We start from the raw sequence: 12,524 nt of genomic DNA on the forward strand, positions 1-12,524 counted from the left end.
TAATATGGGGAAGCTACTTCGCAGGATGCGCCAGATGAGCCCGTAAGTCAAAGGGACCACGCGAGAATCGTTAGATTGGCCATTCGTGGGGCTACCTCGAAGTCTTCCCAGCGCGACCTTGGTATTGACGACCGTAACCAAAATTCATGTGCCAATGGTGTCTCGATCGGTGCCTCTTTTATTTCAACCCGCTTTCTATTAGGTCAAGCCGTCCGACGGTCCACGTGGACACGTCCATTGTGACGATACGTTTGACCCCTGCAGCTACCAAGTCGTGCTTGGTTGGTCGAGGCAGGCGACATGGAATGAGACGAACGCCGCCCTGTGATGGCCAGTAATTTGATTTGATAATCCTTTTCGACCCACATGTTAGGCAAGTCCGCCCCTACCAGTGCCTAGGAAGCTGGGAAAGAGGGCAAACCGGAAGGAGTGTCTTCGTCACAGGAACACTCCCTTCGGTTAAATTTATCACAGTAAAGAAATACTAAAGCGTTGCCAAGTCTTGAACCTTGATGGACTTGCAGACTCTTCCTCCACCACCCCTCACAGGGCGCACGCAGCATGCTAACGGCTGGTGTGCGACAAAGCAGTGTTGGGGGAGGAGCGACAGGAGCGATCGCTCCAGAGTGGAGTGACTCGCTCTGGAGTGAAGTAATAAAAGATATTAAGTTAAAAAACTAGTTATCGTTTTTTGTCTGTAAGAAATTCTTTTTCTTCATAATTTATTTGTAAAATCTTAGCTAATTCTAAAATTTAACTCCGGAGTAAAAGGAATGTCACCGGAGTGTTACTCCGCCACTCCGGAGTATAACTCATAATCCCCCATCACTGTGTAACTAAGAATATACGGATCGGCTAATGAAGTAAGGAACTGAGTCAGTATAGCGGGACGACCAACCCTTAGATTCGACTGAATGGGTTCACGCCGGAGCTGTATTTAGATTGGCGTCATGGGATAGACCGACCTCAGGTTTCTAAGAATTGATCAAAGTAACTTATCGGTAACGTGATGTATCTATCTTCGATCGATTTCGAATCTGATTTTGCAATCTTGAGCTGGGACGAGTCAACCCCATTACCGGCCAGGGCCTTTGATAGTTGAGAACTGGTAGAAGATTCACTCTCCGGGCTGGGAGATGTCTGTGGCTGAATCTCGTGCGGCGTCAGCTTTCCATGTTTCTTGCACAGAGTGTCCTCGTTCATGATCCGCTCAAGTATTGAATCCTGCTCTTGTATCTTCTGTTCCAACCTAAGGAATCTATCTTCGATCGATCTCGAATCTGGTTTTGCAATCTTGAGCTGGGACGAGTCAACCCCAGGGCTGAGAGATGTCTGTGGCTCATTCTCGTGCAGCGTCGGCTTTCCATGTTTCTTGCACAGAGTGTCAATGTCGTTGTTCGCACTTTCCTTCCCCAGCACCCTACACAGATCTGATCTAGTCAGATGGTGCAGTTCGTTGCTCCATATAATCCAGCAGTGTGTCTCTGGAGTCCTGGGACTATTTGCACCATTATGCGTCTTGTATTCGGGACTTGTCACCGCGAGTAGGCTCTCATACTTTCCGCGGTCTTTGTACGACCATTTACGCTTTTCTACCCCAGTTCCGGCAAGCTGTAGTGTTCCGGAAACCTGTTTGTACTGTTCGACTTGGCGAAGGCCAACCTCAGACCCGGACTTGATGGTCCAGACGGGGCAGCCGGCTGTTTCCTCGACCACGCAGCGGGTGCCGCTGCCACAAGGGCGCCATGCCATGATACGTTTCCCATCCTTCGAAGTGCCTGTCGCCCATGTCCACAGCTTAGTCAGTGGATCAGCCACAGCGGCCTGCGCAGTGTCTTTGCCGCCCTTTCCGCCACACTCCCGGAGGAGTTCTGTCCAGCTTTCTGGATAGGCACGGTCTTTGATGAGTTTATCGAGCATCGCAGTGGCTGCGCCGAGGGCCTCCACTCTCGTCTGGTCGTCTGAGCATTCGTCAACTTTAGCACGCGCTGTAAGGATATCGTCGATGACGTGTTTTAGATCATCGTAGCCGATAATTCCATCGGTCAGGTGCTCTTGGGGTAGCTGTGCTCTGTTGTTGTAGTAGAGAATATCTTGGTTGATTTTGTCAATCTGCAATCTTGCGCCCGCTTCTTCATCCCGCACGAATGCAAGGATATATCCATAAGCCTGGGTATGCATGCTTCTATAATGATACCCCGGGCGTGCGATAATAATTATCATGGATAATCTCGCACTTTATACGAACCAATAGATTAAGCCACTTATACTTAGCGCTGGCCATATCGTACGATATACGCCACCGTACTCACCTAACTTTAATCCTATTAAGCTTGTATGGGCGGTAATAAAGGCATGGATTCATAGGTGGTATACCTGGACACGTCAGCAATCTCGAACTTTTGAGGACTTCCTCCATATCGCCTTTACACATAGCCACGCTGATTAGTGGGCTCTACGCTTCTTTAAACATGCCGCAGATGGGTATTATATTGATGAGACGCTCCGGCAGAAGGTAGTAGCTGATTTAGAGAGGTTTGGACAAGGTAGAGGTGGTAGAGAGGTTACTGAAGTTAAGGAGATTGGGAGACTTTTCTACGAACTTATCATGTAATTCACTTATTAGTAATAAGTAAGTCGCGTAGCTAGCTAGTAATACTCTATATATATGTCCGTTTTAGGCACTAGTCGTTGAGTATATGGCTATAATATATGAATATATACTCCTAAATACACTCCAAGAAACACCATACTATCCCTATCTAAATACTAGTTATGCTAGTTATAGTAAACGCCTGGAGCGAGGACGCTGCCTCGCTTACCTTAAGTTGCTCCTTATACCCACGAAGATATAGACGTGCATCTAGTAAGATGCTAAGTGGAACACCTGCTGTCTTCGCGGCTTCATGATAAGCAGTTCTAGCCCTCGTCTTATTATGAGTCTCTATCTCTTTACGCCATTCGAGAGCTGATAGTACTACATCTGCCTGGTGACGCCCTGGTTGTGCTGGACTGCTAAAGGTTTCCACGACTCGTGTCTAAGGAGGTGTCTTACGACGAGACTCACGAGTCGGCGAGTGATTCGAACTATGAGTAGATAGTAGACGAGGCTAAGGTTAAGGAAACGTAGGTACCTGTATAGACATTATGGGGTTGAGCCCGTGACGCTGTAATTATATCTGACGGAGTAGTTAAGTATACGCGACCTTGTCTTCATTATCTCGACGACGTCTTATCGCCACCTCCTCGCGCTTAATTAACGCCTGCCTCATCTGCTCGTCTTGAAGCCTCGCATTCCGCTCCTCACGATCTAACTCAGCCTCCTCACGTCGTAATCTCTTTATTTTAAGGCGCTTAAGTATAGAGGTAGTAGCTCCGTCAACAGCAGTTGACGAGGTACTAGTTCTACTACTAGTTCGAGACTTCCTTGGGCACGGTCGAGAGATAATCTTGTGGAATGAGTCCACTGATAGCTTGTCCTTAGTTACGCCTTGAACACCGTTGATAACATCATTAGCCCATGGCTCTGAGATAGTCTTATCCACCTTATAGTGGAGTATTCCATTAGGTGATGCGATCTTCTAGTACTAGCCTTGGTAGTTTATACACGTCGCCTCACTACACCAGAGCTTACTCTGAATATTATTGATAACGACTCCTCGGTCACGGCCTCGCTGTCTTCGCTCCTCCTGCGATTTAAATAACTGTTTCGAGCGTCCCTTGAGGTTCGGATCTATAGGCGACGATACTAGACCAGCAGAAACTATACCAGTAAGTGGTGATGGCGTGGGAGACTTCGGATTAGATGCTATAGCCTTCTTACGTCCCGGTGGCTGGTAAGACTCATAGATGACAGTATCCTTAAAGGTAAGGAATACAGCCTCTAGCGGATCTTTCCTTACTAGGCTATGGATCTTATTAAGGAAGGTAAGAAGCTTATCCTAGTTAAAGAGACTCTAGTCTAGAAATGTTGACTGCTTCCTAGCACGACTAGATATCCCGAGCTTCATAGTAAAGCCTCGAGTCTTAAATAGCCAGTCATTAGTGGCGAGGGCCTCATTAATCAACCGCTGAATATCCTCCTTATATAACTCATTCTCGAACTTATACCGGGCTTCTGTCTTTAGTAACGCAGCCTTGATAATCTTCCTAAAACCATCCACTCTGAGTTGCCAATTTACGTGGATAGACTATATTATCTTATTAAGGGCCGCGTCATTATCCCAGAGGTCTCCCTCCTCTTTAACCTCATCTAAATCTCCCGCGAACTAAAGTAGATTTATCGGTATTATCGGGTATATCACGAGGTTGGCTGGAATTCCAATTCGTTGTGCAGGGATATCCTGCATGGTGTGATTTGGCAGGATAAAGCTGCTCTTGGCGGCAATCCATGCACCCATACATCGAAGCAATCTCATGCGGGAGGACTTACTTTTCATCCCGCATACGACGATCAGTAGCGCCAGTGCCGCTTTGTCGCACACCAGCCGCCAGTACACTGCGTCACTATCTTCCAACCCCATCATAACGTGCAGGTTAGACGGAACGCGCAATCGATTTACTATATGTATTTAGCAGGCTTTCGGAGATGAACTCGCTAGAGAATCAATTCTATAAATTAAGATTCTGGTGTGTTATGAGGATGAATCACTGATGGTACTGGCTCCCCTCAATGCTTGTGGTTACTTGCATTCTACATCTTTTCTCTTCTTTTCGGATGGTGTGCAACTGGAGAATTGATGTACGACAATTTTGAATACATAGGCTTGCTTTGTAAAGCTCTACATTGGCTCGAGTAATGGCCTCGTCGGGGTGCTCTCTCATCGACATCCTGGAGACAGAGAAGGGCGTCATCTTGAAGGCGTCCCTAGGGATTGTGCATCGGGCTACAATGGGATGTCGTATGAGTAATTCTGCGGGACTCACACTTCTCTGCTGTATTGATGCTATAAATCTGTATCTAGAAACTGTGAATGCCCGGACAGACAGGCTAGTCTTCTGCTGGTGGATCTGTGGGAGTGCCCGATTTCTTGATCCCGAAACGAAGCCCTCACGGCACTTGCTATCCATGAACTGGAAACCAGGGCCGGCCTACTAAATGTAGAATATAGTGCCACGCCATATTGCACGCACAGCGGACAGCTTTCGACATGCCTGCTGTTTTTGGCAACACATAGTGTGTGCCCACGGCTCTATCGACGCGCGTTTAATTTTATAATGAAGACGTCCTGATAAGGATGGGACGATAAAGCAGTGGCCTCGCTCCTTCCTCTGCTAAGCTATTACTCGGGCACGCCCTCGGAGATTCTCTATATTCGGCGAACTTCAAAGCCCCGTATTTAGTGATAGCGTAGGAGAGTCGCGATGACGAACACGTTGCTAAGGTTACTAAGGTTTCTTAGCCCACGACTCGCACTTCAAGCTGTCCTTAAAGGTAACCATAATAACCTTATCCTTGGTACTAGCGAGCGAGTGGATCTTATCTATGACTATATAGAGTCTCTCCTAGCTAATAATCGACCAGTCATTAATAGTAAGTATCCTCCTCTACTTCTTCCTTATACTAAGACTATACACGACCTAACGAGTCTCGAAGGCCTAGTCATCTATATTAAGCTTCGTATTAATTATCTTATTAATAGTACCCTTATATACCTCGCGATTAAAAGCATATCGCGGAAAAGTAGTAAGTTCATCCGCTGCCTCGTTCTTCCTATTAATACGTAATCTCTAGGATACGTGTATCTTATACGTCTCCTCTACGTCCTCTTCCTCAACCCCTATAACCTTGTCCTAACCGCTATTTATAGGATTCATAGGAAGAGATGAAGAAAGAGGAGTAGGAGGAGTAGGAGTAGAAGGAGTAGGAGGAGGAGGAGGAGGAGGAGGAGGTTTAGTCGACGCGTCTATGGCAAATTGAACGCTTTGAGTGGGTTTTTTCGACGTCGTAGGGGGCATATGGGTAGAAAAAATACGTGGAGACTCAACACCAAGTATATTAACTAATAAAACCTCATGTGGCGACGAGTGTACGACAAAATGCCAAAATATGACTGTCTCACGTAAATTTGGGTGGGGGAGACATCGCGCGACATGCGAGTGCCAAGCTCGTCAGGTTCTAGGAAAACGACGGATTCTTTGATACTCCATCGCGCCGCACCCTTTGCTCCTGTGTTATCCGGGTCTTTTCACCTGTGCCGACAGAAGTTTTCGTATCATCGCGCTGGCAACCGAGGTGAGCCCTTCTTTGCGTGCTTTCAGTCTGGTCTGTCTATTCTCTGCGATCAATACCGCTGGCTTCGCACCTGGCACGATGTGACCTTCGCATGGTTCCTGTAATGTCATATCGCTGACCCGACGGGTGATGCCGATGATGACATCATCCATTTTCTCGAGAGAAATCTTGTACGTAGCATTACTACTGTCGCCTTCCATAGCTTTGCACGGGTCAGTTATCGCATTGCCCTGAGAATCAACAATCGAAAGCTTTTTCCCCTGCGATAATGCCGTGTTGATGCTTGTCAGAGCCTGTTCTGCTTGTACTCTTCGTGTGTCGTTTTCCATCGCATGAGCATAAGCATGCAAGTTAGCAATGACTAGAAGTTCTCAGCACTACGATCTATCTGATGAAGGGTACAGTACCGTCTTCTGGGATGAGCACGCGCCAGTCTCCATTACTTAATAGCAGGACAAAGACATCGGTTTGGGAAAGGAGCATGTCTGTTTCGCAAATAATGACCTGCGTTAATATATGAGTTAGATCCAGGTGACGAGCTCTATTCATAGCGAACGTACTGTATAATTACGAACGATGACCTTCTTGATAGTCGGCATGTTACTGGTATGGCTGCTCTTCTCAGTGGACTCGAGGAGTGGATCATAAATATCCGAGAGAGTAGTGGTCGATACATCCCCAGTCATAACTAGGTCAGCTGAAACATTCGGAGGCCCAATCAATTCTTCGTTTCTGCGGAGTTGAATGGGCTGCGACCTCGTGAAGTCGTGCTTTGGGGAAACAGCTCCATTAGCAGCCCATGTGTGCTTATTGTGGTCAAAATGAAGCGCACCGTTCTCCTGAAAATGCTTAGTAGATACTTCACATGTGGACAGCGTACACTTTACAGATACCAGACGCATTCCAAGCCAGAGGATGTGCTCAATTCTTGATCTATGCGTTGAGGCAAGCTCAAGGTGTCGCTCATCCTCATCAATAAGAGTCTCAAACCAAGTGTCCGGGAAATAATTAAGGCTCCATATTTGGCCCCTAATAAGATAATCTTCCGGAAGGGGTCGCTTGTCAGCAGCATCTTGTTGCGGAAAGTCGAGTCGTTCTATAGGCAATTCTATGTTATCAGTTTTCGCGAGCGTGTTTAGGAAATCGGCAAGGGCTTCCCACGGCACATGCTCGAAGATAGCCGAGCAGTCGTAGTTAAGGGAGGAAACCCTGGTTAGAAAGACAAGCAAACAATGGATATGCGGAAAGACATTCTTGTCTCCAATGCGTTGAAGAGTCAACCTGAAAGTAGAGAACGTGATGCGTAAAGCATAAGCGAAAGTCGGTTGCGCAACAAGCTCAAGCTGACGAGCAAGGACGTCTGCCGTATCTTCCTCTGGCGGTGGCGTGATAGGTCTAACGTTATCATCGTTTGGGCCGCCTTGCGGTCGGGTGAGAGCCTCGATTTCTCTTTTAAACCTGATGTCAAAATACTTACGAAGGATGGAACCTTCTTCTCCGTGGTTAAAAAGACTGGAGATGTTTATTACAGCGACATATATGCCTTGATCTCCCCATTTTGCAGAGACCCGACCGATATGAGGGTCCAACTGGCGGAGATAATCATCAGTAGTAGCATCAAATGTCTCAAGACATTCTTTGGTAATCAGTATGCCGTGAGCCTTGATGTAAATCGTGTCAATATCGGCTGTATGCGCGTGAGCTGTATGCGTCCGGCCAAGTAATGTCATGATGATTGAATCTCGGGTACCCGTAAAAGGCTGAATACATGCAAGGGAGCGCGAATAGTGAAACAGCTGCTGTAGGGCATCTGGACGGGCGAGAATGGCCAAGTGGTGATACAAGCGACCAACGGTAGGGTTCTTGTCCACGGCTTCGCCATACCATGAACGACCGATAGCAGCCCAGGCCTCACGGTAAGGCATATCTTCGTCCTCAATGGCCATACGATACCTACTAATATCGCCAAGGTGTTCAGTCCATGTATCGCGAAAAATAGGTACTGTCTCGTGTAATAGTGCAACCATCTTATATGCGATGTGGGTATAGCATAGCATGAATTCAAGGCTTTTTGGAAGATGTTTGCGGAGTAGCTCGAGGAACGAGTGTATACCGTGCTTGCACATTCGAGCGGGCATGGAATACTTGAGAGCAAGCTGCTGAAGAGCTGGGGTTGCTGATGGATGCTGGGAGGCAAGGAAGAAGTCGTGATGCTCATAGAGCAGCATACTGTGTAGTGAAATGAGATCTTGCCAGCGCTGAGGCGTCAGCTGCTCTTGGGACGCAGCCGCTTGGGCTTTATCCTCGCTAATGCATTTGTTTTCGAGCTTTACAAGACCTGCATAGATGTTCTTTACTTTGGCCGCAAGTTGCGATGGTAAGATGGGTCTAGAGTCTGGCTGCAAGAGTAGTTTGGGTTGCCAATCATCGGCAGAAAACTCTGGGTCACCGGGCTCACTTTTTGCGATTGTGGGAGTGTCGATATCTTCTACTGCTGGTAAACTGGGCTGACGAGAACCTGGGTTTCCGGGACTTCTATTCCTGCTGAGCAGTAAGTTAGTACGAAGCCACATGGCTAGTAACACATGGCTAGTAACACATGGCTAGTAAGAGTCACACTCACGCTTTGTGCGCTGCTTCCTCGCATATCAGCCTCCGAAAAAGTGCTCTAGACGCGTGCGAGTTCACGTTTAGATTGATCAGCTGCTTTGAGTGACGGCTTTGCACATGGTCCCAGAGAGCGTTGCCCTTAAGGAATGTCTGGTCGGGACAGTAAGGACAAGCGTAGAGCTCATTGGTAGTGGCATTCTCGGGACCTTTTCTAGGCTGGATCATGGTAGTAATCAATGTAATAGAATAGTCGCGGTTGGTAATTTTAACAATTTATTGTGTTGCTAGTTATCATGAAAAAGACAGAAAGTAGTGCGGGCATAATATAAATCGAGAAAAAGGCAACAAGTCCTTCATTCTGGGTTGCACATGCACCACCCTCACCGGTCACAGGCACCTCAAAGCATGGATAGCAAGCAAGCTGGGTGGTGTGCCGACTCCGCGCAGGAACGAGTTGCCCCCCACGACAGGCTGATTCGAAACCTTCCCACATTCCCGAGTTTGATTGCCGGAAACCGGTGGCAGGTAACGCACGATTGTGAGGAATCGCTGAGACACGAGCCAACCCAGGCGTCAATCCGGATCTTGCCAGTGCACTCGGCATAGGATACTTCCGAGCCTACGCTGTCAATAATAAGTAGCTAATTGTCGTGACGTAGGACAGCTGTAGGAAGATGCAGTGGGAAGCATCGATGGATAATGCCTGATGCCACACGCCCTCTCTTGATCGCTGCAGTGATGAGAGCTACAGGGCGCGCAGGACGCCTCTCCGTATATCGACGTTTGAGGCTCAGTAAGTAGGCAACCAGCGAGCGGTGACTTAGGACAGGATCCTGCTCGCATTGGAAAGGAAACAGTTATGCATACAGATCCGATAGCGGGTACAGACACGCTAGCCCGTGGTAAAGCCGCTCTTGGCAACAATGTGTTGCCAAGAGCGGCTTTACAAACAAGGGAACCGGCTTAAGTGTACTTAGAAGAGAGCTAATCTAATTGAGAATCTCGTAAGAGAGTTGGCTCTTCGCTAATATAATTCCATGTGGCTTTACACTGCTTGTCCCCGGTCTTTCTAGTCGGATCCAGTCTCCCTTGCCGTATGTTTCCTTACGCTTTGATAGAGGCGGAAGTCGAGCTCTTCAACCACAACTCCTCGGTCTGCCTCTTGGCAGACAGCCTTACGGATAGCTTGATTGGTCAACTTATCAACACACACTGTTGTGTAATGTTAGGAAGTGCTTCACCTTCTTATGAGCAGCACTTACACGACACGATGGTACGGCCTTTGCGCTCGTGCAGCTCGTGCGCAATAACACATGGCGTATCCATAGCGCAGAAGGTCGGCGTGATCCGAAGACCAAGGCGTTTGATATCTCCCTTGACCGTTTTCCGCGATAGGAATTCGCCACAGACGAAAAGCTGTATGTTGAGGATCTGCTTCCCCGTCAGCGGAGCCTGGTTAAGCGATATTACCAAAGCTTACCATGTTGCGATCTCTTGCGAGTAAGGATTGCATAGTCTCCTGTACCCACGCCATGTGGACTGTCGCATAGGTTAGTCAGCTCGCTTTGGAGTTTCTCAACTACTGAGCGACTCATGCTCGCAATCCATTTGCCAAAACAATTTGACTCATCGCGCCTTGGCGTCGTGTGTATCGTAGTTGTCGAGCAGTTGCGCTACGTAGCCCATCTGGATGTTCTTGCTTTTAAACCATGTATATTATTGACATTTCAAGAGAATCTGTTGTGTTCTTCTAATGGCTCCTGATCCCCGAGACTGTCCTAGCTGCTCTCTTTGTAGAGAGCATGATCTGTGTATTGTTACGCTACCAAGCCTAGTATACACTCATCGTGGATTGCTTTCATAGGATGGGAAGCCACGTTGTTGCAGACGTTTGGTATCACAATTTTGCGACGACAAAATGATATTGGATCTTTCTAGGTCTCTGACAGAACCAAAGCCAGGGCATTGCAGGGGACAAGGGCATGGTAGACTCATCCGATGGGAGGCCAGTGAGCTGGCGTCCGGCGATCGAGTCGCGATAATTGACCGGTCAAGTACTTGTAACTCATTCTCTACAACAGGGGATAGTCTCATTGAACCGAGTAAGTGGCTTTATGCATAGCCAAGGATAAAAACATTGCCGGGTGCGTAGTCATGCGACTTCGGTGGACGCCAGTCACAGCATGATATTCGTGACGTGCTCGAGACCTGACTGGGAGTTTGACATTGGTTCTGATGCAAGCCCGGGGGATCCACTAGCAATGTACCTCCATCGTATGGGCAACATCAAGGAAGAGCCATCCACTAAGTCGCCGCCTGGTATCGGCTAAACTGGTAGGCCATGGATACTGAGCCATGGAATCGCAAGGACCTTACGCACAACGCACAGGCTATCCTTGCTCAACGGTTCACGCAGCGGCTCGCAGACCCATATCTTACTAGGCAGGAGAGTGAAGAGCTTCCTGCGCGCTCTCATCACTGCAAGGTATAATGCAGTTTATCGTCAAAATGCCACGCAGCGTTTCAATCTGGGAGCTTCGGTAGAGTAAAGCGTGACAAAGTTGGTTGACAGTCCTGTCTAGTCCAGCTAAGTAAGACCTGAGCAATATACATGTAGTCTGATTAGCTTGATTTAGTCCGTGTTCCCATTCATTGCTCTCACTCCGAGGCAAGTCTCTAGGCTAGCTGCGATGAAATGTAAGTTATAGAGATGTAGCAGGAGTCATACATATAACAGGCAGGGTGACTAGAAAGAGAAACGTTTGATCATATGCCCGCCAGGTACAAAGATAAGGACGAATGGGAGCTTATGATGACGCAGTAATAGCGGCGAGATGATAGTAGCCCGTATTGAACTGATACTTGGCTGTTGCCATCTTCTTTCGAGTACTCGTCCTTTCCACCCAATGCTTGAACACACTTGTGGTAACCTTGACTTTTCGAACATTATCAATGAACATCTGGGTTGTCTATACTCTGGACTTCCACGTTATCAAGTATGAGCCATAAGAGAGTACCGAGTCGCATATTTGGTAAGGCTTGTCGACTGTGCAAATGCCAGTCTACTTTGGGGCAGGACTTCAATATGAAGCCTAGGCAAGTCCACTTCTGAAATTCTTCGCTGATATCTTGCCTGTTCTGTATCACCTCTGCTATTAGCGCCATAGCTTTGAGTTGGTATACTCTGAACCACCGTCAGAAGCACCCCCATAACGATCCTTTTCAAAATTTAACGATTCTCGCGTGGTCCCTTTGACTTACGGGCTCATCTGGCGCATCCTGCGAAGTAGCTTCCCCATATTACAATTAAATCCCGAGTCTAATAAATTACAGGCCTTAACACTTCACGTTCACGTTCACGTTCGCGCTCTCCGCCTCGCTCGTCCATCGTCACATTCGCGTCGGTTGCTTCCCTCTTTCTCGCCACGCGAACTTCTCTCGCGCTCGCGGTGTCGGCTGGACTTGCTATCACGGCCATCTCGTCGGCTGGCACAACCTTCGTTGCGCTCATCTTGAGAGCCTACTATCCCGATCGATAATAATGGGAAGATCGAGCAGACAAGTGCACTAGAATTCATGGCGCCCGAGGTCTTGAAAGGCGGGTTTGATAAGGCGACACACGACCTGGAGGGAAGTCTCCGGCGGTCAATCCAGTAAGCGCGTGGTACACAGGTAATAA

At 47.9% G+C, this 12,524-nt stretch overlaps 6 protein-coding genes across 6 annotated transcripts; 1 reads left to right on the top strand and 5 right to left on the bottom strand.

Moving 5' to 3' along the window:
• Positions 1–652: 652 nt before the first annotated feature.
• On the bottom strand, positions 653–2,461 carry EJ05DRAFT_345729 (uncharacterized protein). The gene has a single exon (XM_033740964.1). The coding sequence runs from the start codon at positions 2,221–2,223 to the stop codon at positions 967–969; it is 1,257 nt and encodes a 418-aa protein (XP_033594905.1). The 5' UTR covers positions 2,224–2,461; the 3' UTR covers positions 653–966.
• A 1,966-nt stretch (positions 2,462–4,427) lies between these two features.
• On the bottom strand, positions 4,428–5,042 carry EJ05DRAFT_481284 (uncharacterized protein). Its single transcript, XM_033745038.1, has one exon. The coding sequence runs from the start codon at positions 4,852–4,854 to the stop codon at positions 4,648–4,650; it is 207 nt and encodes a 68-aa protein (XP_033594906.1). The 5' UTR covers positions 4,855–5,042; the 3' UTR covers positions 4,428–4,647.
• Positions 5,043–5,217: 175 nt separating this feature from the next.
• Positions 5,218–6,047, top strand: EJ05DRAFT_345522 (uncharacterized protein). The gene is made up of 3 exons (XM_033740961.1): positions 5,218–5,533; positions 5,597–5,686; positions 5,811–6,047. Exons 1-3 carry the CDS (start codon positions 5,365–5,367, stop codon positions 5,918–5,920), a joined length of 369 nt encoding a protein of 122 aa, XP_033594907.1. The 5' UTR covers positions 5,218–5,364; the 3' UTR covers positions 5,921–6,047.
• EJ05DRAFT_481285 (uncharacterized protein) lies at positions 5,861–6,597 on the bottom strand. The gene has a single exon (XM_033745039.1). The coding sequence runs from the start codon at positions 6,562–6,564 to the stop codon at positions 6,175–6,177; it is 390 nt and encodes a 129-aa protein (XP_033594908.1). The 5' UTR covers positions 6,565–6,597; the 3' UTR covers positions 5,861–6,174.
• Positions 6,480–9,271, bottom strand: EJ05DRAFT_345639 (uncharacterized protein). Its single transcript, XM_033740963.1, has 3 exons — positions 8,859–9,271; positions 6,796–8,779; positions 6,480–6,739 (listed from the first exon to the last, which is right to left on the bottom strand). Exons 1-3 carry the CDS (start codon positions 9,068–9,070, stop codon positions 6,620–6,622), a joined length of 2,316 nt encoding a protein of 771 aa, XP_033594909.1. The 5' UTR covers positions 9,071–9,271; the 3' UTR covers positions 6,480–6,619.
• Positions 9,272–9,681: 410 nt separating this feature from the next.
• EJ05DRAFT_345599 (uncharacterized protein) lies at positions 9,682–10,533 on the bottom strand. The gene is made up of 3 exons (XM_033740962.1): positions 10,326–10,533; positions 10,108–10,276; positions 9,682–10,057 (listed from the first exon to the last, which is right to left on the bottom strand). Exons 1-3 carry the CDS (start codon positions 10,377–10,379, stop codon positions 9,915–9,917), a joined length of 366 nt encoding a protein of 121 aa, XP_033594910.1. The 5' UTR covers positions 10,380–10,533; the 3' UTR covers positions 9,682–9,914.
• Between the last annotated feature and the right edge of the window lie 1,991 nt (positions 10,534–12,524).

This window comes from Pseudovirgaria hyperparasitica, assembly GCF_010093815.1.
Source record: "Pseudovirgaria hyperparasitica strain CBS 121739 unplaced genomic scaffold EJ05scaffold_61, whole genome shotgun sequence".
Taxonomy (NCBI): domain Eukaryota; kingdom Fungi; phylum Ascomycota; class Dothideomycetes; order Acrospermales; family Acrospermaceae; genus Pseudovirgaria; species Pseudovirgaria hyperparasitica.